At 42.9% G+C, this 25417-nt stretch overlaps 1 protein-coding gene across 1 annotated transcript in view; it reads left to right on the top strand.

Annotated features, from left to right (window-relative positions):
• Positions 1–24: 24 nt before the first annotated feature.
• LOC311113209 (protein transport protein Sec24D-like) overlaps positions 25–25417 on the top strand; it is a 31149-nt gene continuing 5756 nt past the window's right edge. Inside the window, exons 1-20 of the mRNA XM_084156405.1 lie at positions 25–124; positions 2011–2212; positions 2584–2683; positions 3130–3248; positions 3551–3868; positions 4184–4329; positions 4801–4912; positions 8130–8257; positions 11181–11319; positions 11689–11804; positions 14304–14428; positions 17340–17531; positions 18742–18835; positions 19658–19774; positions 19938–20108; positions 20529–20625; positions 20882–21027; positions 21661–21799; positions 23660–23778; positions 24190–24369. Of these exons, the coding sequence (XP_084012531.1) occupies positions 2062–2212; positions 2584–2683; positions 3130–3248; positions 3551–3868; positions 4184–4329; positions 4801–4912; positions 8130–8257; positions 11181–11319; positions 11689–11804; positions 14304–14428; positions 17340–17531; positions 18742–18835; positions 19658–19774; positions 19938–20108; positions 20529–20625; positions 20882–21027; positions 21661–21799; positions 23660–23778; positions 24190–24369 (2709 nt within the window). The 5' untranslated portion in view covers positions 25–124; positions 2011–2061. The remainder of the gene's footprint in view (positions 125–2010; positions 2213–2583; positions 2684–3129; positions 3249–3550; positions 3869–4183; positions 4330–4800; positions 4913–8129; positions 8258–11180; positions 11320–11688; positions 11805–14303; positions 14429–17339; positions 17532–18741; positions 18836–19657; positions 19775–19937; positions 20109–20528; positions 20626–20881; positions 21028–21660; positions 21800–23659; positions 23779–24189; positions 24370–25417) is intronic.

Below are 25417 nucleotides of genomic sequence, written 5' to 3' on the forward strand. Positions count from 1 at the left end.
CCACTGTGAGATTTACAGCGCGTAACATAGGGACCGGTGCTGTGTTGGAGTTTGACGTGGCACTCTACTTTGACTATCAGGAATTCATAGAAAAGAGCCTCGGCAGGTACTCCCCAGAATACAGGTAAATAATAAAATTTTACAGAAAAGCCTAATACGTTTTATAAGAGAGTATTTCACTGTCTGATGTAGGCCAATTAAAATGCATTTTATACCCAAATGCTTTCATAGCTAGCTATGTACTGTTAGCTAACGCGTTAGCAATTTCCGTGTATGAACGACACATCGTATTTATTTGTAAATACACCGCGCACACCCGAAACGCAATTGTTGTGTTGGATAGATGGATATTGTTTCGGGTGGCGTAAACAACCTATATATTTTCACGCAGTTGATAAATATTGATGTCTGTCTGGTTGTAACTGAATGGTAGCTAGGCTACCTAGCCTAGGTCCTAGCTAGGTTGGTGAAGCTCAGCTTTTAAACCATTATAACGGTCTTTGACGTGGCAATTCTGGGTAGTGGCTGAACTACTCGTCGTATAGTAGGCTACGTTTTTACCCATGACTGTTTCTTTTGATATTTCTGTCTTCATCTATGGATTTTTTTTCTCTCCAATTTTAAGTACTTTTGCATTTGATATGAGTCGCAATACGAGGCAGCTGTTTGTGGCCTTAATTGAGCAATATTTGACAGCTGTTGTATAGACTTGTGCAAGTCCAGAAAGTCAAGATCAGGTTGTTCTAAAACTGAAAAAAATGCAGCCTTACCGAGAGATTTAAGGACAAAAAATAGCTTACAAGGGAGACCAATAATTCGTTTTTTCATTATTATTATTTGCCTATTTTGCAGAAGGTGACTAACTTATTTAGGCCTATGTATTTATTTATAACCATTGGACTTACTGAGAAGCCTATTGCTCAATAATTATTTCACCAACACTGCACATGAGCTTGTGAAGCTAGGCCTAAATCAGTAATTCAATAATTTGAACCGCAATTAAGAGATACTGTATCTACCTACAATTTCTGCTCCAAAATGTCATTAAGCAACCATTACACAGGCTATCACCAACCAACAGTTGTAAGACATGATATTATATATAGTAATAATATAAGAGTATAATTACATTGTGTTCTCAAATGTTATCGCATATATTAATCTTGAGAGAATAATCATTCTTATTTTAGGACCATTGTTGCAGGAAACTGACTGGCAACAACAGTATAAATTGAGTCACTTGTAGATTAGCCAATGTTATCAAAGATGGAACTCTCTTATCTCCCAATAGTCCAATGTTCTTGGGTCTTGTTACACGTGAGCGTTGACGTTGTCTTGAGGTCAAATATTGCTTGTTGGTGTTGCCTGGTGGAGAATACATTTACATTTACATTTTAGTCATTTAGCAGACGCTCTTATCCAGAGCGACTTACAGTTAGTGTATACATTATTTTTTTTTCATACCCCCTGTGGGAATCGAACCCACAACTCTATCAACTGAGCTACATCCCTGCCGGCCATTCCCTCCCCTACCCTGGACGACGCTGGGCCAATTGCACGCCGCCCCATGGGTCTCCCGGTCGCGGCCGGCTACGACAGAGCCTGGATTCGAACCAGGATCTCTAGTGGCACAGCTAGCACTGCGATGCAGTGCCTTAGACCACTGCGCCACTCGGGAGACCTGTGAGATGATTTACAGCGCGTAACATAGAGACACTTATTTACTTTGTACTGGAGGAAAATACTGATGTTAGGTGTGAGAAAAGTAGTGACGACCACAAAGCATATTAAGTGTGCAGTCTATGAAAAATCTTCCCAGGTGCAAAGTGACAGTTGTAGCTTGGTTTGTGAAATTCTGTGAATTAGAGTTTTTGTAATCTCATTATTAAATTCAAACAACTTTTTGGGCCCCTCAAGACTACTAGAGAATGCTAGAACAATAGACATTTCCTTAAATTATCTGCCTCATCAGAAAGCAAAATTCCTTACTCGGTGCTTCCATCTTTGCAGGTTGTTGGATCTCCTCCATTTTGTAATGAGAAGACCATAACGGCACATAGGATGAGTCAGCAGGGTTATGTTGCCACACCTCCCTACTCCCAGGCCCAGCCTGGGATGGGGGGCTACCCAGCCGGGTTTGGGAGCGCGCCTGCCCAGCCCCTCTATAGACACTATGGGGGACCACCTCAATCATTCCCCGCCCCACCAACAGGTAAAGCCACGTGCCTTTGGTCTTCCATTCCTCCTGTGAAGTCTTCTGTTTAGTTGATCATTTAACAGGTCTGATCTTGTCAGTTGGGAAGTGTCCAGTAGCAATTGTTCATGAACGAGTCAAGCGATGCAGCTTCAATTGAAATTACCACATTTAAGCCTAGGGATATGTTTTTTTTTCTGTACGGCCATGCTATTGTGTCATTATTTAGGTTTGCCCATGTTTATACTGTACTCTGTATGTAATGTGTGACCGTAAGAGGATGCTTTGTGGACGGACATGCTATTGCCATAGCATTTAGATTAGATGTTTTGCTCAGGTGCATGCTTTGTATATAATGTGTTACCATAAGAGAGTGCTTTACCTTCCAGGGATGATGAAGCCTGTGTCGTCCCCCTCCGGCATGCCTCCAACACAGGTCCCCAGCCATTACGGTTCAAACGGCCAGCAGAACGGCGCGCACCCTCAAAGGTAACAGAGCCTCCTCCACCGAGTCCATTTACTACAGTAACATTGTTATGGTCCAATTCTACCCTTCTCCCTGAAGTATGCACTTGATCTGTCCCCCTCATGGAATTTGATTTAATTTAAAGGGAAAGGACTGGTGCAGTACATGTGCTATAAACGCCCTCTAGCCAATGTTAACACCAATTAATTGCTTTCAAACCCATGAGTGGGAGGGAGAAAGTGCACACTTCAGGTAAAAGGGTAAAGAATTGGAAGGCAACCATCTGCATCCCAATACTCTTAGTGCATTCCTCTTCCATTTTCTTCATGACTAATAGGTGAAAGGACTGAGTTGGTTTTCCTCTGTACTTTCAAATCAGTGGTGATTAAGGAAAATAAGCAAGGCAAGGAAGCTAATTGATACTATTGGAACAGACTAAATATTTAGCTCTTTGTTTACTTTCCTCCAGCTACCCTGCCCCTCCATACGGACAGCCGCCTCAGTCCCCCTACCACAGCACGGCCCACCAGGGCCCGCCCCCAGCACAGCAGCTCACCAATCAGATGGGTGCCATGAACCTTGGATATGGTAATTAATCACTGAACTCAAGACTGTTGTTTTAAGGATGGTTAGGGCATCCCATTTAGCTGGTATACAAGATGCAAACCAACTCCCAAACAAGTTAATAAGTAAACTGCCTTGATGCCCAAACAGTAAAATGGAAGCTTTTAGGTAGATCTACTCTTCTTACTAGTGTTAGTCTATATATTTATGGCGTTGTCAACAGAGGCACCACAACTTAGGTACACTAGCATGCAGTATGTTATTGTTAAGGCTTCATTCATGCAGTGTGTTGAAAGTTGTTCACCCTTCCCTTGCTTTTCCTGCAGGTCCAGGCCCCATGCAGAGCCATCAGGCGCCCCCCACCTCCCCCTTAATCCAGCAGCCATTCCAGACCACCCCTCCCCCAGCCATGGGACACCCACCACTGGGCCCCCCACCTACGGGTCCTCACTCGTCTCAGATGGCTCCCCCACAGTCGCCCCTAGCTGGTCCACCTATGGGAGGGCCCCCATCTATGGGTGGCCCCCCACCCATGGGAGGCATGGGTAGGCCCTTCCCTGGCCCACCCCCTCCAGGTGCTGGGGGATTCCAGCAGCCTGGGCCTGGAGCAGCCGGACCACCAGGATACCCTCAGCAACTACAAGGTACAGATAGCACAGTAACCTGGAGCTCAACAGTGGCCATTTCAAAGCTTTATGGATTTGTAGGGCCAGTTTCCTGGAGCCAGATTAAGCCTATTCCTGGAATGAAAATAGGTTTTCAGTTCAGGGATAGGATTAATCTGGGTCCTTGGATATGGTAACTCACTGTGGAACTCAAGCTTATTGTATTGAATGTGGCCAGGAATGTGCACAAATTGCTTTTGGAGGACTGTACCGCTAATTGTGTTCTTGCCAATAGGATTGCACCAGGTGCAGGTCACCAGAGCCTGACACTGTGGAATTGTTTGTGTGTCACAGGTCAATTAGCGGGGCAGATGGCGGGACCTGGGATGGCGGGACCTGGGATGGCGGGACCTGGGATGGCGGGACCCTTCCAAGGTGGGGCAGCCCAAATGGCCGGGCCACCTCAGAAAAAGCTGGATCCTGACTCCATCCCTAGCACAGTGAGTTCATATTTAATTATCCTGTGACTTGATTTGGCTACTTCACATACAGTATATATGACTTACAAATGACGAAGTCAACCCTGTTTATTTATTTATTTCACCTTTATTTAACCAGGTAAGCCAGTTGAGAACAAGTTCTCATTTACAACTGCGACCTGGCCAAGATAAAGTAAAGCAGTGCGATTTAAAAACAACAACAACACAGAGTTACATATGGGATAAACACAACGTACAGTCAATAACACAATAGAAAATCTATATACAGTGTGGATTGTTGTCAGGCAAACGGCAAAAAAGCAACAGCAGCATGTGAATTTATACCATACCAATCTGTGTCCTTTAACACACACAGCCAGCAAAAACAGACAGAGCGGAACTGATTGAAATCTTTCACCCAGCCTGACTGCTTGTCAAGGAAATGGCTCACCACAGTATAAGCTTTACTGACAATGCACCTCTCTGGTTTAGACACAAGTCATCGAAGACGACCAAGCCAAACGAGGGGGACAGGTGTACACTACGAACGTCAGGGGCCAGGTGCCCCCGCTGGTCACCACTGACTATACAGTACAGGACCAAGGTAAGGCACAGGAATACCAGTGTACAGTACTGCAAACACAAACCTGTCAATATCTGTATTTAGCCTTACTTCAACACACTTCAAATCAAATTTTATTGGCCACATGCGCCAAATACAACAGGTGTAGACATTACAGTGAAATGCTTACTTACAGCCCTTAACCAACAATGCATTTATTTTTTAGTAAAAAAGTAATATATAAAACAACAGCAAAAGTGTTGAGGAAAAAAAGTAAAATAAAATAACAGTAGGTGATCGGGCCTACCACTGTTGTGTCGTCGGCAAACTTAATGATGGTGTTGGAGTCGTGCCTGGCCATGCAGTCATGGGTGAACAGGGAGTACAGGATGGGTCTGAGCACGCACCCCTGAGGGGCCCCCGTGTAGAGGATCAGTGTGGCAGATGTTGTTACCTACCTTTACCACCTGGGGGTGGCCCGTCAGGAAGTCCAGGATCCAGTTGCAGAGGAAGGTGTTTAGTCCCAGGATCCTTAGCTTAGTGATGAGCTTTGAGGGCACTATGGTGTTGAATGCTGAGCTGTAGTCAATGAATAGCATTCTCACGTAGGTGTTCCTCTTGTCCAGGTGGGAAAGGGCAGTGTGGAGCGCAATAGTTGATTGCATCATCTGTGGATCTATTGGGGCGGTATGCAAATTGGAGTGGCTCTAGGGTTTCTGGGATAATGGTGTTGATGTGAGCCATGACCAGCCTTTCAAATCACTTCATGGCTACAGACGTGAGTGCTACGGGTCGGTAGTCATTTAGGCAGGTTATCTTAGTGTCTTTGGGCACGGGGACTATGGTGGTCTGCTTGAAACATGTTGGTATTACAGACTCAGGGACATGTTGAAAATATCAGTGAAGACACTTGCCAGTTGGTCAGCACATGCTCTGAGTACACGTCCTGGTAATCCATCTGGCCCTGCGGCCATGTGAATGTTGACCTGCTTAAAAGTCTTACTCACATTGGCTACGGAGAGCGTGATCACATAGTCATCCGGAACAGCTGGTGCTCTCATGCATGCTTCAGTGTTGCTTGCCTTGACACGAGCATAGAAGTGGTTTAGCTCGTCTGGAAGTCTTGTGTCACTGGGCAGCTCGCGGCTGTGCTTCCCTTTGTAGTCTGTAATAGTTTTCAAGCCCTGCCACATCCGACGAGCGTCAGAGCCGGTGTAGTACGATTCAATCTTAGTTCTTTATTGACTCTTTGCCTATTTGATGGTTCGTCGGAGGGCATAGCGGGATTTCTTATAAGCGTCCGGGTTAGAGTCCCGCTCCTTGAAAGCGGCAGCTCTACCCTTTAGCTCAGTGCGGATGTTGCCTGTAATCCATGGCTTCTGGTTGGGGTATGTACGTACGGTCACTGTGGGGACGACGTCATCGATGCACTTATTGATGAAGCCAGTGACTGATGTGGTGTACTCTTCAATGCTATCTGAAGAATCCCGGAACATGTTCCAGTCTGTGCTAGCAAAACAGTCCTGTAGATTAGCATCTGCGTCATTTGACCACTTTTTTTATTAACTGTGTCATCGGTGCTTCCTGCTTTAGTTTTTGCTTATAAGCAGGAATCAGGAGGATAGAGTTATGGTCAGATTTGCCAAATGGAGGGCGAGGGAGAGCTTTGTATGCGTCTCTGTGTGTGGAGTAAAGGTGGTCTAGAGTTTTTTTTTTCCTCTGGTTGCACATTTAACATGCTGGTAGAAATTAGGTAGAACGGATTTAAGCATTAAAGTCCCCGGCCACTAGGAGTGCTGCCTCTGGATGAGCGTTTTCCTGTTCACTTATGGCCTTATACAGCTCATTCAGTGCAAACTTAATGCCAGCATTGGTTTGTGGTGGTAAATAGACAGCTATGAAAAATATAGATGAAAACTCTATTGGTAAATAGTGTGGTCTACAGCTTATCATAAGATACTCTACCTCAGGCGAGCAAAACCTTGAGACTTCCTTAGTATTTGATTTTGTGCACCAGCTGTTGTTTACAAATATACACAGACCGCCACCCCTTGTCTTACCGGAGTCAGCCGTTCTATCCTGCCGATGTAGCATATAGCCCGCTTAGCTGGATGTTGTCCATGTCGTCGTTCAGCCACGACTCGGTGAAACATAAGATATTACAGTTTTTAATGTCCCGTTGGTAGGATAACCGTAATCTTAGGTCATCTAATTTATTCTCAAATGATTGAACATTGGCTAATAGGATTGATGGAAGAGGCAGTTTACTCGCTCGCCGTCTGATCCTTACAAGGCACCCCGACCTACGTCCACGATATCTCTATCTCTTTCTCCTGCGAATGATGGGGATTTGGGCCTTGTCGGGTGTCTGTAGGATATCCTTTGCGTCCGACTTGTTGAAGGAAAAATATTCGTCCAATACGAGGTGAGTAATCGCTGTCCTGATATCCAGAAGCTATTTTTGGTTATAAGAGACGATGGCAGAAACATTATGTACAGACTAAATTACAAATAACGTGGAAAAACACACATAATAGTACAATTGGTTAGAGGGCTGTAAAATGGCAGCCATCTTCTCCGGCGCAATTCACACTGAAATCCATTAACATTGCTTTATTTCCATTCCATCACTAGCACACCTGACTCAACTAATCAAGGGCTTTGTGATTACTTGACTAGTTGAACCAGGTTTGTTTGTGCTGGATTGAACAAAAATGTGCTGTTGTGGGGTTCCCCAAAGAATGGATTAGTAAAACGTGACACAGATGGCTTTGGACAACACCGTAATAGCCTTAGTTCAATCATACACTTTTGAATTATTTTTTTAATGGCAACATGGGGAACATGATAGGGGTGTATTCATTAGTGCACAACTTAGCAAACTATCTAAATGTTTTCGCAACGACAATGAGAGTTTCTTATTGGACAAGTTCAGGTAGGTCCCTCCCCATTTATTGATTTAAGTAGTAACGTTTGATACTGTACTCAAAAGATATGAATAAGAACACTGAACACTATTTCTTTGTAAAAATACTATGTAAAAGACAGTAAGTTATTTACAACCTGATGAATCTTTAAAGATATGAGGGAAGAACTGAACGATATTGTGAGAGGAAGGCTATATGTGTAAACACAAAATGCAAACCTGTTTAAAATCTATTTATATTTTCTTGAATACGAGTACATTCTTTACTCTCTAACCAACCTAATTAACATATATTTTTGAAACTTTCTGTTTCCATTTCTTCTTCCCCTTTAGGAAACGCCAGTCCAAGGTTCATGCGTTGCACCACCTACTCTTTCCCCAGCACGGCTGACCTGGCCAAGCAGTGCCAAGTTCCCCTGGCCACCATAATCAAACCCTTCGCCACAGTGCCAAAGAATGAGGTAGGCCTTGCCCTCTGTATGTTTTCAGAGATTATCCACATTGTTTTATAAAGTCAGACCACTAAGCCGCTTATGAATTCTGAACCCAATATGTTTAAACCCAAACACTACATAAACGTCAGGTACATACTGTAGAAATGTTAGGGGAGGGAGACACTAGCACTTTTCGTTTTCCTCAGAAGCTCAATGACTCGTATACTTTTTTTATTCCTTATAAAAATATACTTTACGTACAAGTGCTGTAAAAGTTATAGTGTCCTGTGGACAACCTCCATTTGGATCCTGTGTGGTCCCAGGAAACCTGACTTAGATATTCTTCCCCTCGCATTGTCATCGGCACCAAAGGGCCTTTTTAGGCAACGTTAATGTAGCTTTCTCTCTGTCTCATAGAGAGAGCTAATCAGCTAATGTCAAGATATGCGGGGACCACAGAAGATGAAAGCGGTTTAAAAAAGCACTCATGTCAAGCACATTGCCATCTCAGGTTAGCACTCAGTGTCCAGACAGTGCTAGCACGATTCCCATAGTAGGAAGTTAACGTATGCTAAAGAGCTGCATGGATTCCATATCAAACGAGCTAGCATTTTATCAGCACGTTAGCATTGTTGTTTGAAATGAATGACCTAACTGCACAAGCACTCGAGTCTTAACGTTAAACTCTTGTATCGCACTTGAACTTATTATAAACAAATGTATAATAACATCACGTCCTCTTTGGATGAACTGTTCTAATACTATAACTACTTGGCTGCATTGACGTCTGTCTGCAGTTTTATGGCCTTGGAGCGCCTATGGAAACCCTTACTGTAGTACTTGTTTATATACTGTTGTATGTAAAAGCCTCCCTTCAAGAAAGAGGAGAAACCAAGGTTCCCTGAACTGGTTCCTTCCCCTGGTTAAAAGTCTAATTGGAGTTTCTCAGGATAGATTTAGATTAGCTTTACGCCTAGTAGTGACCATATTTTAGACAATGTTTTGGTTGTTAGGCTACAATGTTTTGGATAGTATATCACTTCTGTGGTGCTAATATATTGTCTGAACCCATTGAATGAGGCTTGGCTCTAAGATTTTATGCCCTCAAATAAATATTCTAACTAAGGCTATTTGAACTGGGTGCGCACGTGTGTGTGTGTATATAACATGTGCGCACAGTTAGTTTTTGCTAATAAATGTATGAGTATACAGACTTTGTGCACATGAGCATTTTAGAGGCAATTTTTACCATATGTTCCCATGGGTTGGTTTGTGTGTGTTAGTGCTGAGCGATTAGTGTTTTTTGAGGTCGGTTCGATTATTTAAAAATAATCAGATTTCGATTATGTTTTTAGACATTAAATGCACTATGCATTATGTAGGTTGAATGCTGTAACACAGAATAAAACAATTAATAAAAGTCCCATGATGGTAGTGACTACCCATTACTGCTTATCACTTATTAACCATACTTTATTCACATTATTTAAGTTTAAATTACATTTGTTTTAATTAGATTACTTTATTATTTCATTCAACGTGATCTCTATAGAGCTGCTGCCTTTGCTGTCTGGAAAAAAATATTTGTGTTTTAGTCGTTTTTCAAAGTAATTATGCATACTTTTATGACTGCTAAATACCAACTATCTATCACTTAGATCATGTATTTTCTGGTAGAGATACCTCACGAAGCAAGTGCTCGCTATCCCTCTCGATCGCGCATTCTTCTGTCTCTTCTCTCGGTGTCTGCTCCACACTAACTTTCCGTAGCGGGTGTAAAAGAAACACACAGACTGGACAAGTAGGCGCGCAATGGATTATCGTCGTTGTAGTTAATTACCACGTTTTCTGCGCTAAACTATGTAGAATATTGGCCTGTTGGAAATTACAACTCCCTATTTCAACTTTCAAATGGTACCACCGAGATGGTTGGAGGTCCACACATCAGAGAATGTTGACTTGAATGGGAATGTTTTTTTAAATTATACTGTCAATCCTCCATAGGAAACGTTTTGAAAACATAGAAATATAGAAAATAAATGACAATTGTAAGTTGACATTCGATGGTGGGTGGACCTACGGTCATCTTTGTGGTAGTAATTAGAAGTTTACATTTCAATTTCAGTGGTGTACCAGCTAAATTGCAGTGCTCTGAATGGATAGGTCCATTCTATGAATTATATTTATATGATTGAAATGACTGTGTTTAAGAGCATGTTGGGTCTCAACTGATGGCGTGCAAAACACAAAAACATCAGATAATGTGAAATGGGGTCTAAGCTACAACATACGAATATGAAGAAAAAAATCAGAGTTCACGCGTTTTTTATATAATTGACATTAAAGGTTTTAAAAATGACAATTTGTATTAAAGCAGTTTGACCACTGTTTTGTAAGCTTTTAAATGATATCAAACTCAACCGTTTATCTTTTCCAGTGATGAAGAAATGGATGTCTCATGGTATGGTGGGGTATGCAAAATGGGTCAACTTTGAGCACCTTTATCTCTTGAATGTTTTGGCATTCTACAATGGGAAAATATGTATGGAAGGTTTCGTTCAAAGCAAAAGGGGTGCTGTCAAAAAGTGATTGAATTCAAATAGATACCCACTCTGTTGGACAAGGGTTAAGGGTTTGATAAAAGATACATTTTTGACTGAAACCTTGCATCCTGGTCATGTTTACTGATATATGAATTATACAGTCAATGACTGGATGCTTCTGTTGGTGTATAGCCAGCTGGTGCTACTCTATAAACTGGTGAAGATGAGGGCAATGGAATGCATGGTCATCATCATGGTTAACCTGAAGCCTGTATATTTCACACGAACGACCAAATAAGGAATAATCTATCTGTACAGTTGACTATAGCCTACAGTTGACTCTAAAACAAACAGATGTGTGACAGCTGTCTTATGAGACTGACTATCTCCTCTGTTGTGTGGCCCAGACTCCTATGTATGTCGTGAACCATGGTGAGACCGGCCCAATCCGCTGTAACCGCTGCAAGGCCTACATGTGTCCCTACATGCAGTTCATCGACGGCGGCCGCCGTTACCAGTGCGGCTTCTGCAATTGCGTCAACGAAGGTACGTCCACCCATAACAAGGAGCCGATGCGGGGCCTTATTGGGCCATAATGGTCTGTGGCTAAAAATCAGCTAAGGATCTGACCAACCTTTTTGAAGATCAAAGCTAGAATAGGTTGCTTTAATTTGGGTAACCAAAATCTCAATGATAGTTTTTTGGGTTATTCTTAATATTTCTGACATAAGTTCCAACCAGTGCTGTGCTTTGGGTTAATTTGGAACTTTCTTTTATATAGAACCTAATGCACTCAGGTAGGGGACACTGCCTGAGAAAGACAGTAAAGGGGGGTGGTTGCTAAGCAGAGGCAATATTATGTTTGGGTTTGTTATTGTCACTGCTGCTAAAACACGTTATTTTGTTCTTTCACAGTGCCAGCCTTTTATTTCCAACACCTGGACCACATGGGCAGAAGGGTGGACTTCTACGAGAGGCCAGAGCTGTCGCTGGGGTCCTACGAGTTCGCCGCCACCCTGGATTATTGCAAGGTACGCGATTCCCTACTATTGCAGTTTTTCTGCCTTTCTAGTGAACCGTATGTATGATATTGCTTGGTTTCATTTTATACAAATAGACAGAAATAGGACTTGGTAGAAACTAGTTTGAATGACTTTTGTATGGATGAAAAGTTAATTAAATCAATATTCTAAGTAGTTTATACGTCACCAATAGACCCAATAGCTTACAATGTGAATTGACATGGGGGGGGGGGGGGGGGAAGCTGTGACAATGCATGGATAAAACGTTCAATGCTTGGCAAGAGTCTATCTCCTAAAAACTTATATGGACAGAAAGTGAAAGTTATTAGGATCTCCAGTCCCAGTGGTCTTTCTGAGGGGGGTCTATAAATTGTGTGTGTGTAGGGAGGAGGGGCTCACCTCTTGGCAGACACTGCATTCTTCATTCAGGACCAGATGATTAGAAGGAAGCACAGGCAAAAGCATGTTCAGTTCTGTTCCGTCCAGACCACTGCATTAAAGCCAAAAGAGCTCAATAGGTTCTCCATTTTGTTGTGCTCTGTGGGGTTGTCTTTTCTTGTACATTCTGAGTAGAGGTAGGTGGGGGCTAGCAACTTTACGTTTCGCTACTTAAGCCAACGTGTTACTTCAGTCTGTTTATTAATATTTGGAAATGTAGTCCCGGACGGCTTTTATCGAAAGCCTCAGAGGTAAGCTATGTCACAGACTGTTACCGCGGAAACAAAACAATGGCATGCTCATCCACATTCCTAACATGGAGGGCAGTCGGATGTTACATAGTCCCTCCTAACGGCTCCAAGATCCAAGCAAGCTGTACGTTTAAACACAAATAAAGTACTGGGTGTGGTGGAGGTATGAAGAGTCCATTGACCAATGTAGTTTTGATGAGAGTAGCCTACAATTTCAAAGGTTAAGGGATAAGTGGCTTCAGTGTAAACACTTGGCACTATGGCCAATATACCACGGCTAAGGGCTGTTCTTATGTACGACGCAACGCGGAGTGCCTAGATACAGCCCTTAGCTGTGGTATATTTGCAATATACCACAAACCCCCGAGGTGCCTTATTGCTATTATAAGCTGGTTACCAACATAATTAGAGCAGTAAAAATAAATGATGTTCTGTCATTCCCGTGGTATACGCTCTGATATACCATGGCTTTCAGCCAATCAGCATTCAGGGCTCGAACTTGTGATGAATGAGCCGTCTGATTCAATGAATCAGCATCTGTTTACATTTACATTTTAGTCATTTAGCGACGCTCTTATCCAGAGCGACTTACAGTTAGTGCATTCATCTTAAGATCACAATCGTATCAAGTACATTTTCCCTAAAAGTATTTATCATCAAAGTGAGTGCTAGTGGGAAAAGAGAAGTGTCTGTTTTTTTTGGGGGGTGTCGGGGGCACCGTGATTTATTTAAGATAATCTTCAAAGCGGTAGGGTTTCAGATGTTTTCGAAAGATGGGCAGGGACTCCGCTGTCCTACATTTACATTTGACATTTTAGTCATTTCGCAGACGCTCTTATCCAGAGCGACTTAGTTTAGTGAGTGCATACATTTTTTTATTTTTTTTCATACTGGTCCCCCGTGGGAAACGAACCCACAACCCTGCCGTTGTAAACGCCATGCTCTACCAACTGAGCTACACAGGACTACACTTTAGGGGATGCCGGGACAGAGAAGAGATTTGACTGGGCTGAGCGGGAGCTGCCCTCCCGTAGGGTTGGGATGGCCAAGAGACCAAATGTGGCGGAACTGCGTGCTCGGGTTGGGTTGTAGGGTTTGAGCATAGCCTGAAGGTAAGGAGGGGCAGTTCCCCTTGCTGCTCCGTAGGCAAGTACCAGGGTCTTGAAGATGATGCGAGCTTCAACTGGAAGCCAGTGGAGTGTGCAGAGGAGCGGGGTGACATGGGAGAACTTAAAAAGGTTGAACACTAGGCGGGCTGCGGCATTCTGGATAAGTTGCAGGGGTTTAATGGCATAAGCGGGGAGCCCAGCCAACAGAGAGTTGTAGTCTAGACGGGAGATGACAAGTGCCTGGATTAGGACCTGCGCCGCATCCTGTGTGAGGAAAGGTCATACTCTACGGATGTTGTAGAGCTTGAACCTGCAGGAGCGAGTCACTGCTTTGACGTTTGCAGAGAATGACAGGGTGTTGTCCAGGGTCACGCCAAGGTTCTTTGCACTCTGGGAGGGGAACACCCTGGAGTTGTCAACCGTGATGGAGAGGTCTTGGAGCAGACAGGCCTTCCCCAGGAGAAAGAGCCGACATCCAAGCTGAGATGTTTGGCCATTGGAGGCAAGGTCAATTGTGTTGATTTTATGGTATAATTCAACAATAGTTGTGTTGGTGTTTCAGGGTTTTAAAACTGCATTTAGACAGTCAAATATATTTTAAATACAGCAAAATATGAGCAAATAAAAGAAAAGAAATAAGGTGAAGTAACACAGTAGTTGAATTGAATTTGTAATTCAAAATGTTGTCGCTCTTTCTCTCGGTCTGTCAGAACAACAAGCCAGCCAGTCCTCCAGCGTACATCTTCATGATCGACGTGTCCTATGCCAACATCAAGAGTGGACTGGTCAGACTGGTGTGTGAGGAGCTGAAGACCCTGCTAGACAACCTGCCCAGGTACACACACATAAGCATACGCACACACACACACGCAAGCTATCAAACACTGACCTCTCATAATCAAGGAATAGAGCCTTGAACTGCCTGCATTTGAGCACTTTCTAGAAACTGGCCCAACATCGCTCTGCCTACAGCCTAGCTCCAAGGTCTTTTATATAAAATCTGCCAACTTGGAGTGATAGAGGTCTTTTGAGACCCACTACATAGCCTTGGAGGTCACAGTGAAACTACGTAAGCTGTCTCCAATGTCAGAATCCTTCATACAATGCTGTGCCCTCTAAGGTGTTATGAGTAATGAGATACCATGCTAACTGGTGTCTCAAGGCAGAGAGAAACCACATTTAGATTTATGGAAGTGTTGGTTTTCGACACCCCCATCAGCCATAATGTGTAGCTGGGTGGTTTGTTATTTGGGTGGTGGGCTGCGATACACTGCCAAATAAGGAGGTCCCACAAGTCCAAGGCAAAGAAAAAAGCTTTAAGCCAAGTATTCAAGTATCTCATCGGTTGAAAATTATTGCCTGAAGGTTGTTGGGAGTAGGTTGGTGGGAGGGGGGAGATGCTAGGGGGAGGGAAAGAAGGAGGGTGGCCTAAGACGGAAAATGTTATTGTGCAGATTCCAACCTTGAATCCCGTCCAAAACACAAGAAGTCCGCTGCACAGATGGGTCTGATTTTGGCCGTTTTATGTGGGTCGCCGGCGAGGAAAAAAGGTTTTGATTTATCACTGAGAAAACGATTCTATACTTCACCTGGCCTTTCCTAAAATAACTTATTTGGAAACTTGCTCTCGCCCCTAGCCTGCAGCCTTATGGACATATTTGTACAGAACCCTTACGTCACCCCCGAAACAGCTAGTAGTGTTCTCCCTGTTCTCCGTTGTGAAGCTTTGCTCTCTGCTGCATTTAAACTGATGGAAAACATGTTGGACACCCAACACTTATATGGATGAGCAATGCTGCCGAAATAGTCACATCTTTGCCTCTAGCTTGTTAGGGGGGAAACGGGGCTCGGAGAAAGCAAAAACAGGTGTAGACTAAATCCTGTAGTATTTCTCTCTGTCATCTTAATATTTCATCATTGATACTGGGTATGAAAACAAGCAATAACAAGCCTGCATTGCCGGACTGCTTCTCCTATCAGTTCTTATGAATGATGTTGATAGAAGTCCGCTCTATGGGACTTTACATTGAGTTGAGGTACATGTTCCGTATTGCTCTTGCAGTGCTCAGAAAGAAAGGGAGACAAGCCCCTTGTCAGATGGGGAATGATTTTACATGTCGTTTTTAATAGTGAGGGTTTTAGATACAGGCCCCAGTTCAACAGACCTACTAGTCCCACAGGCTCTGGTCTATGTCACACTTGGTTCTCTCTACTACCTTCCCTCTAGCCTCGTCAAAACAAGTTGGTTTTATCTCGACTGCGTTGAATTCTCTCCAGTCCATGAAAATGAAAGCGAGATCTGTAAAAGGGAGGGAAACAGTCATATATTTCATTGACAGTTTCTTATTAATGTAATTGAACTTCTGTTGAGGTTGGAGAGGAGTGTGTGTGTTTGTGAGAGAAAGAGAAGGAAATTGTTGGTGTAGTTTAATGTGCGAGAAAGTGTGTGTGTGTGCTTAATTGAAAGCATACGTGGCCCCTTGTTTCCTTCACCTATCAGCACTTTGCCCTGAAGAAAAACAACTCTACGCCTCTCTCCTCAGCCCCTCTAAGCCTCAATACCCCACTACCCCTCCTAGAGAAAAAGCAATGTCAGGACCTTCTGAAGTCTAACTCTCCAACACACTCGCTCTCTTCCTCCCGCTCTCCTCTGCCAATAAACGATCCCATATTCTGTTATTCCACTCTTCCGTGGATGTTTGTGTAAGTTCATTAGGCGTGCCTGGGTAATGGGCCTTTTAATTAGCTGAGTGGTGGCTGCTGCAAGAGGTGCCCATCCTCGGAATAAGACTCTCTCCCATTTTGTTTTGGTTTGCCCTAAAAAAGCAATTCTGCCCCCAGGAATGTTTTTAGCGCATTGGTTTGCCTACCCTAAAACTTCACTGTGATTTATAGGGCGGGAAGTTGTTTTGGTAGATCAAATAAATATACAAAGGTCCTCAAACCAAGCATGAAATAGGGCCTCAGCTTTGATGTAGTGATCTCGGAGTGGTCCATGGAGAGTTGTGGGAAAGCCATTAGCTCTCTAATTTATCATTACCTCTTGAAGCATCCATAACCAAATCATGGACCAAAAGGATAGGAGCAATTTCATAAGTCAGCTTTGACTTGGCTGTTATCTATGCTGTAGGACTGTATGTATAGTTAGCTGAAGCTAACATACCTGGGTTCAAATACTATTTGAAATCTTTCAAATATGTTGAGCGTTTTGCTTTAGCCTGCCTGGAGTGCCAGATGGGCAGAGTTTACACATTTGGGACTATTCTATTGTTTCCATTACACCATGAAAGTTCATTCAAAGACAGCTGAAGTATTTTAGTGATTTCAAATAGTGTTTGAAACCAGGTCTGATAGCTACCGCTAAGTGCATACAGTGTGTATCCACATTGATTTGTGATCCGTTCATGTCAGGAACAGTCTTTTAAAATATCATGTTTAGAATAACACTTCAGAATAGGGGACTTATTGCTGCTTATTGGCCATTATGTCAAAGTGGATAAACGACTACAACATTTGATTACTTCATATACGCTGTAACATAGTTCCCTCTAAGGACCAGCATGGTTAGAAAAAAAATAAATTCCCATCTGGTCCCAAATCTGTGTGTTTTAGACATGATTATAATTCATGACTCACACCAGGCTACTCTTTCTCTCTCTCTCTCTCTCTCTCTCTCCCCCTCTATTGACACACACACACACACACACATTCATCTCGCACTTTTTTCCTCTCTTCCTCCCCCACAGAGAGGATGGTGCTGAGAGCTCGATGGTGAAGGTGGGCTTCGTCACCTACAACAAGATCCTACACTTCTACAACGTGAACAGTGCCCTGGCCCAGCCCCAGATGATGGTAGTATCCGACACGGCAGAGATGTTCGTCCCGCTGCTCGACGGCTTCCTTGTCAACTTCCAGGAGTCGTGCGCAGTCATCAACAAGTAAGAGAAAGGGCACATCTCTGACATGAGAGTTGATTTGAGTAGTGATCCTTGATGGCATATTTTCTAATATTTAGATATGTTAATTAGTGTGTATGAAAGGCCATAGGTAATGTGAGGAAGCTGAACCTCTTGAAGAAGGCATTGACACTGTTTAGCTTATATAGCCCAATGGAAGCTCTTTGTTTAGAAAAAATAACAAGATAATCTCTGCACACTGCAATCTATGCTCCAAAGTCGGACAACCTGATGAAGACAAAAGGGTGAAAATCTTGTCTGGATGAATCTTACTTTGGAGCGTAGTGTGTTAGTAGTGGTTGTTTTCTTTTTGCTAAACGTATACTTTGTCTTTATATCTCCAGCTCCTTCTCAAAGCCCATGGATGTGCCTCTATTTCTGTCGAAGCTGATTTCTGAGCTACATATTTCATGTGGTAATAACAAATGTTGAATGACAGCATTTGATTATCTTGCCCATCAGAAGGTTTCCAAAGCCTCATTTTCTCTGCATCTCTAGTTTGTGGTTTTCATCATAAACGCCAAGATGGCGTTGAAAAACAGTTACGTCCAGAGAATGCTTAGGAGGTTAAGTGGTCCCTGGAAAGATTTTATATTAAAAATACTTGTGGATTTATATGGGAAAATAGTCTTATCTATGCAGTTGTGTATGGCACCAAAATGATTTATCACCACTTTATATTTTGGTATGTCTATGCAGTCGTACAGAGTACATGGCGGTAGTCCATGTCAAACAGGGACCTTTGGCTAAATCTCTTACTCCCGATATAATTAAACAAATGTGAGTTGAGGCCTTGGTTTAGATCCAAATATGACTTTAGAAGAATTGAGTTGCTGCTAGAAAGGGGTTTTGTCTACTGTATGACCTGTGAAATGGACTCTTCTGAACTGTTCATGTGCATCATAGTCCCCCAATGATCTGTGGAATTGTAAGGACATTGCCTTTCGATCTAACCACTTGCTGTCCCAGTGATCTAAAATAACTTTCTTATTTCTCTTCCTTAGAAACCACAGAAAGGTGAAAGTACTACGGTCAATGTCCATCCAGTTAACTAATTATCCTTATAGATTAGCTGTCATAAAGGAGGCAATGAAACAGAGCTATTTAACACGATTATCTACCAAGTGTTGAAAACCAATGTACCAGAGGTGAACGATTGTGACACTGTCCCTCTCTCTTAACCCCTTTCCAGTCTCCTGGACCAGATCCCTGACATGTTTGCAGACACCAACGAGAGCGAGACAGTCTTTGCCCCTGTCATCCAGGCTGGGGTAGAGGCACTGAAGGTGAGAGGCTGGATGTCAACTCCCACTCACACACAAGGGAAGGGAAGATGGCAAGCCAACAGTTACTTTGTCCAGGTGGTGATGGACACTAAAGTGCTGATTTCACTTAAATTGTTTATTTACATTAGGATAGATACAAAAACACTGACATATTGAAATGAAAAGACAACAGATTAAAAGACAACATACTCACATAATAAGTTGATCCTACTAGATTATTATCAACCAATCTTAAAACTAAAGGAAGTAGAATAGTCCAAACAAATAACAGCTGTAGAGGCCAACTTAACTTTTTGCAGTCACAGCCTCCTTACCGCCAACTCTCCCCCCAAAACAGGGATTGTTTTCTTTTGTCGACACAGACTGTTATGCTGCGCTTTCTCCAACTCAATGACTTTGCAACTTTCCTTTTCGCTTCCTAATAGAACTGTTTATTTAATCGGCTCCAACTGGATATTTCCCAACGACTTGTCTTCAGTTTGATTGAATGTGTGGTAGAGGTCAAATAGATTTGACATGTGAACAGACAGCCTTGCAGAAAATGCTAGTACTGGCATAATGGTGAGTTAGTAACTCATTTGGGTCGGTAAGACTGTTGACTATTGCCTTAGCAATCTGTTGACCTAGAAACTCCAACCATAGAATCCCCTCACTGAAAATGAACACACAGAGACCCGTCCAGGTCAAATCAATGTTGTTCCCTTCATTGAAACAGTCCCACAAGGAAATACATTTATGTGCACACCTTTTTCTTATATTAGCACTCTCCTTTTATCTCTCTTGTCTCTCTCTAGTGTGATTATTTATTTGCGTCCTCTCCAGGCAGCAGAATGCAGCGGCAAGCTGTTCATCTTCCACTCCTCCATCCCCACCGCTGAGGCCCCTGGGAAACTGAAGAACAGGGACGACAAGAAGCTGATAAACACAGAGAAGGAAAAGGTGAAGCAAAATTGGCAGTCTTTTAACATTTGTATTCAAAATGCGGACTTTAAATGCACCATATCATCGGCTATCACATTTTTTTGACTGGGTGAGATATCCATAGCCTGCTGTCTGTGTGTTTGTGTGTCCTGTCTTGTTTGGGTCCCCTGCGGTGTCCTAGACTCTGTTCCAGCCCCAGAAGGCTGTCTATGAGCAGCTGTCCAAGGACTGTGTGTCTCAGGGCTGCAGCGTGGACCTCTTCCTCTTCCCCAGCCAGTACGTGGACATCGCCACTATGGGAGATGTCCCCACACACACAGGAGGCTCCGTCTTCAAGTACAGCAACTTCCAGGTACATACACATTACATCCACAGCCGAGGACAGACGCCACAACCCAACATATAAATATTTTGTAGTCCACAGTCCATAAAGTCAAATAAACCAATAAATAAATAATGTGATAATGAAATTTGTAAGGAGGGAGGGAGCAACATGGTCACAGCCACGGGAAAACCTTGGGAGCCTAAGTCCGAGTTAGGCACCACCACCAAACATGGCATGGTAGAACGGGATAGTTTGTATTTTGTCCAAACTGCCATTTGAGTCCACCAATTGTTCTGTTATTGAACAAATGTGATGAATCACATTACCTTAAATGCATTAGAGCCTAAATTGCATTCAGATCTTGGCCCTGGTACAATAGTCCATGGAGGGTAATTGTGGAAACTCTGCCACCTTGTGGTTGACTGTAGCACTACCTGTGTATTTCAGGTGGACATGGATGGAGAGCATTTCTTGAGTGACCTGAGGAAGGATGTCGAGAAGGCCATCGGGTTTGATGCCATCATGAGAGTCCGCACCAGCACAGGTAATTCAGCCATCTAATGTATTAAGTGTATGAACTCATTTCATTGCCCTTGTATGTACTCAGAAACCCCAAAATATGTACAGTCTCGATTGTAGGAATTTTTATTTTATTACATTTGTTTCCAACAGTTTTACAAGGTCGCCAGATAATTCCATTGCATTGATTAAAATTTGAGGTAAAATTGATTTTAATACTGCTGGACTGTACTGCCACTCCAAGATACTTACTAATAGGTGTCCCTTGTCTCTCCTTCCAGGCTTCAGGGCTACAGACTTCTTTGGTGCCATCCACATGAACAACACCACAGATGTGGAGATGGCTGCCGTGGACTGTGACAAGGCTGTGACGGTGGAGTTCAAACACGACGACACACTTAGCGAGGAGACGGGCGCTCTCATGCAGGTGTGTCTCGCAACCACTCATAAAACTCAAAACGAACAATGTGAATCTAATTTTAGAATGGTTGCCACTAATAGATATTTAGGTTCACTGCAAAGTGGGTATTTGACTGCAACCAAAACAAAAATATGCATCACATTTAATAACCAGTGGTGTAAAGTACTTTGAAGTACTACTTAAGTTGTTTGAGGGTATCTGTACATTACTCTTTAATTTGACAACTTTTTAACTCCACTACATTCCTAAAGAAAATATGTACTTGTTACTCCCTTACATTTTCCTACACCAAAAAGTATGATACATTTCTAATGCTCAGGCAGGACAGCAATATGGTCCAAATCATGCACCTGTGAATATAATGTGTTGTCATCCCCACTGCCTCTCATCTGGCAGACTCACTAAACATTTTATAAATTGTGTTGGCGTGTGCCCCTGGCTATCCGTAAATAAAAAAACAAGAAAATCAGGCTGTCTGGTTTGCTTAATAAAAGGAATTTGATGTATAACATTTACTTTTACTCAAGTATGACAATTAGGGTTCCACAAAGCCTTAAACATCCTATTCTGATATGTTAGATTAAAACCCTGACAGTCTTTTAACCCACTAATGGCTTCTGTGTGTGTTCCGTTTCCCAGTGTGCATTGCTGTACACGACCATCAGCGGCCAGCGGCGTCTGCGGATCCACAACCTCAGTCTGAACTGCAGCGCACAGCTGTCTGAGCTCTACAAGAGCTGTGAGACGGACGCCCTCATCAACTTCTTCACCAAGTCAGGTGACTACACACAGCAGAGTATTACTGTCTTTAGGCCTGTGTCAGTATGGTCCAAATGAGAGAAATATCCTATAAGTGTATCATAAGACATTATAAATCCACTTTAAAGGCATTATGTATGTTTGCCTCATAGAAGTTACCAAAAGGTTTGATTGAAGAAGAGATACCTCCTGAACTTGTCCATTTGGAATGTTCATGTATATTTCCTGTTTGAATATATTCGCTCCCTCCCATCTAGGCATATTGAATGAGATTCGGGTATAAATAATATCAGTTAAATACCACTTAGTAGTGGAACATAGCTGGCTGATGTGTAATTCTGCATTATATACAGCATACTCATACCCTATATGTACAGTGAGCTCAAAGTATTTGGACAGTGACCATTTTTGTTGTTGTTTTGGCTTTGTACTCCAGCACTTTGGATTTGAAATTACAGTACTTTTTGTACATAGTCCCCCCATTTTAGGGGACCAAAAGTATTTGGACAAATTCACTTATGTGTATTAAAGTAGTCAAAAGTATAGAATTTGGCCCCATATTCCTAGTATGCAATGACTACATCAAACTTGTGACTCTGCAAATGCATCCAACTAGTTTGTAATTTGTTTTGATTGTGTTTCAGATTATTTAGTGCCCAATAGAAATTAATGGTAAATGTATTGTGTCATTTTGGAGTCACTTATATTGTAAATAAGAATAGAATATGTTTCTAAACACTTATACATTAATGTGGATGCTACCATGATTATAGATACACATGAATTAATCGTGAATAATGATGAGTGAGAAAGTTACGGAGGCATAAATATCATACCCCCCAAAAAATGCTAACCTCCCCTATTATTCGGTGATGGTGAGAGCATGTCTTGTGGGTATGATCTTTGTGCCTAACCTTTCACTCATCATTATTCACCATTCATTCATGATTATCTGTAATTTTCTAAACACTTCATGCTTCACTTTAGCTACCTTGTATATGTAAATCACCTTAAGAAAACTAAGAGGTGAAGTAACTTTTAAAAGCAGAACCATATGCCTCCCATAAAGTATTAGTGACAAGCAAACCCCTTGGATGAGACCACTTCAAATCAAATGTATTGGTCACATACACATGGTTAGCAGATGTTATTGCGGGTGTAGCGAAATGCTTTTGCTTCTAGTTCCGACAGTGCAGCAATATCTAGCAAGTAATATCTAACAGTTCCACAACAAAACCTAATACACACAAATCTAAGTAAAATAATGGAATAAGAATATATAAATATATGGATGAGCAATGTCATTATCATTATCAGAGTGGCATAGGCTAAGATGCAATAGATAGTATAGAATACAGTATATACATATGAGATGGGTAATGCAAGATATGTAAACATCATTAAAGTGACTAGTGTTCCATTTATTAAAGTGGCCAGTGATTTTTAAGTCTATGTAGGCAGCAGTCTCTCTGTGCTAGTGATGGCTGTTTAACAGTCTGATGGCCTTGATATAGAAGCTGTTTTTCATTCTCTCGGTCCCAGCTTTGATGCACCTGTACTGACCTCGCCTTCTGGATGATAGTGGGGTGAACAGGCAGTGGCTCGGGTGGTAGTTGTCCTTGATTATCTTTTTGGCCTTCCTGTGACATCGGGTGCTGTGGGTGTCCTGGATGGCAGGAAGTTTGCCCCCGGTGATGCGTTGTGCAGACCGCACCACCCTCTGGAGAGTCCTGCGGTTGTGGGCGGTGCAGTTGCCGTACCAGGCGGTGATACAGCCCGACAGCATGCTCTCAATTGTGCAGACAGGTTTAGCGTGGGAACACAGTTACTGACCTTCAAATGCCCTCTACCTCTCCCTTCCTCCCCCTCTCCCTCCCAGCGTACCGTGCCATGCTGAACCAGCCCCTGAAGACGGTGAGGGAGATCCTGGTCAACCAGATGGCCCACATGCTGGCCTGCTACAGGAAAAACTGTGCCAGTCCCTCCGCTGCCAGCCAGGTCAGTGGCATACAACACAGTTAACTTGAATAGAGAACGTTATTCTCCATTTGTGACAAATTGTCTTTGTGTATGTAGGGTAATATGTGAACGCTTTCTACTAATCCAGCACTGTGAGGTGTGTAAGATTGTGGTGTTATTCACTCATAGGTCAGTGTGTGAATGCTAAAAACTGAACATGGCGCAGCATATGGTCTCTAGGGACATGAAGTATACTAACATCCAGAAACGTACAGGTGCAGAGTACAAAAGTAAACTGATAAAAGACAGATTCCGGCACGCTTGATTCCTACTGCAGTTTTATGCTTGCTTTCGTCTTTTCAAGAATTGCAAACAAACAATATTACTGTGGCATCAGGGAGTCCTGTGTTTATTAGGGGTGTTCTCACTAGCTCGTCTCTCCCCGTGTAGCTGATCCTGCCTGATGCCATGAAGGTGTTCCCGGTCTACTTAAACAGCCTGTTGAAGACTGGTCCCCTGGTGGGCAGCGCTGAGCTCTCTACAGACGACAGGGCTCACCAGAGACTCATCACCACAGCCATGGGGGTGGAGGATACCCAGCTGCTTCTCTACCCACGCCTCGTCCCACTGGTGAGACAACACACCAAGTACTCTCTCCTGCCTTATCCCACTGATGAAAGCATACACACACAAACACACCCACCTCCTGCTTTACCCATGTCCCATCCTATTGATGAGAACTCTCTCTCACACACACACACACACACACACACTCACTCTCGTCCTTTTTACCAACTGCAATTCCTTCTTCATTGAGGCTAATGGACCTCACTCTTAGTAGTTTTATATCACTCTTTCCCAATCCCACTGTCCTCATATCATAGTGCTGAGATCTGACTACAAGTGATACAATAAAGAAACAAATATATTCCGTGTGGATCCCAGGCTAGCCAAAGGATTCTGAGGTTAAAGACCCCTGTTCTACAGATGAACAGCATTTCAGTGTGCGTCTCCTATAAGCAACTACAATTGAGTCGATGCATTTACTAGTTCTTTGGTATTGGCATCCCTAAGGTGTGACATCCTCTTATTTGATATGCCAACTAATTCCATAAATATGATGCCACTGTATGAGGCTGTGTATTGCATGCCAGCAATTACCCAGCACTTTAACAAAACCTGCCATTTTGAGGTGGTAAGAAAAGCTCAATAAATTGTGTCCATGAACAACTTCTGAGAAGCGTGTTTGAGGGTAAATGTAACACTAGGCGCTGGAGGGGATGGCTGCCGCTCCTAACCAACTGTGCTATTGTTTTTTTTCCGCATTGTCAGTAAATCACTGGGGCCAAGCTTCCTGCCATCCAGGACCTATATACTAGGCGGTGTCAGAGGAAGGCCCAAAAAATTGTCAGACTCCAATCACACAAGTCATAGACTGTTCTCTCTGCTACCGCACAGCAATTAATCAAATGTCCACCCGGACTAAACTCAGTAAAAAAAGAAAAGTCCTCTCAAACTTAACATGTGTAAATATTTGTATGAACATAACAAGATTCAACAACTGAGACAAACTGAACAAGTTCCACAGACGTGACTAACAGAAATGGAATAATGTGTCACTGAACAAATGGGGGGGTCAAAATCAAAAGTAACAGTCAGTATCTGGTGTGGCCACCAG

This window comes from Coregonus lavaretus, assembly GCF_964263955.1.
Source record: "Coregonus lavaretus genome assembly, chromosome: 39".
In the NCBI taxonomy this organism is placed as follows: Eukaryota; Metazoa; Chordata; class Actinopteri; order Salmoniformes; family Salmonidae; genus Coregonus; species Coregonus lavaretus.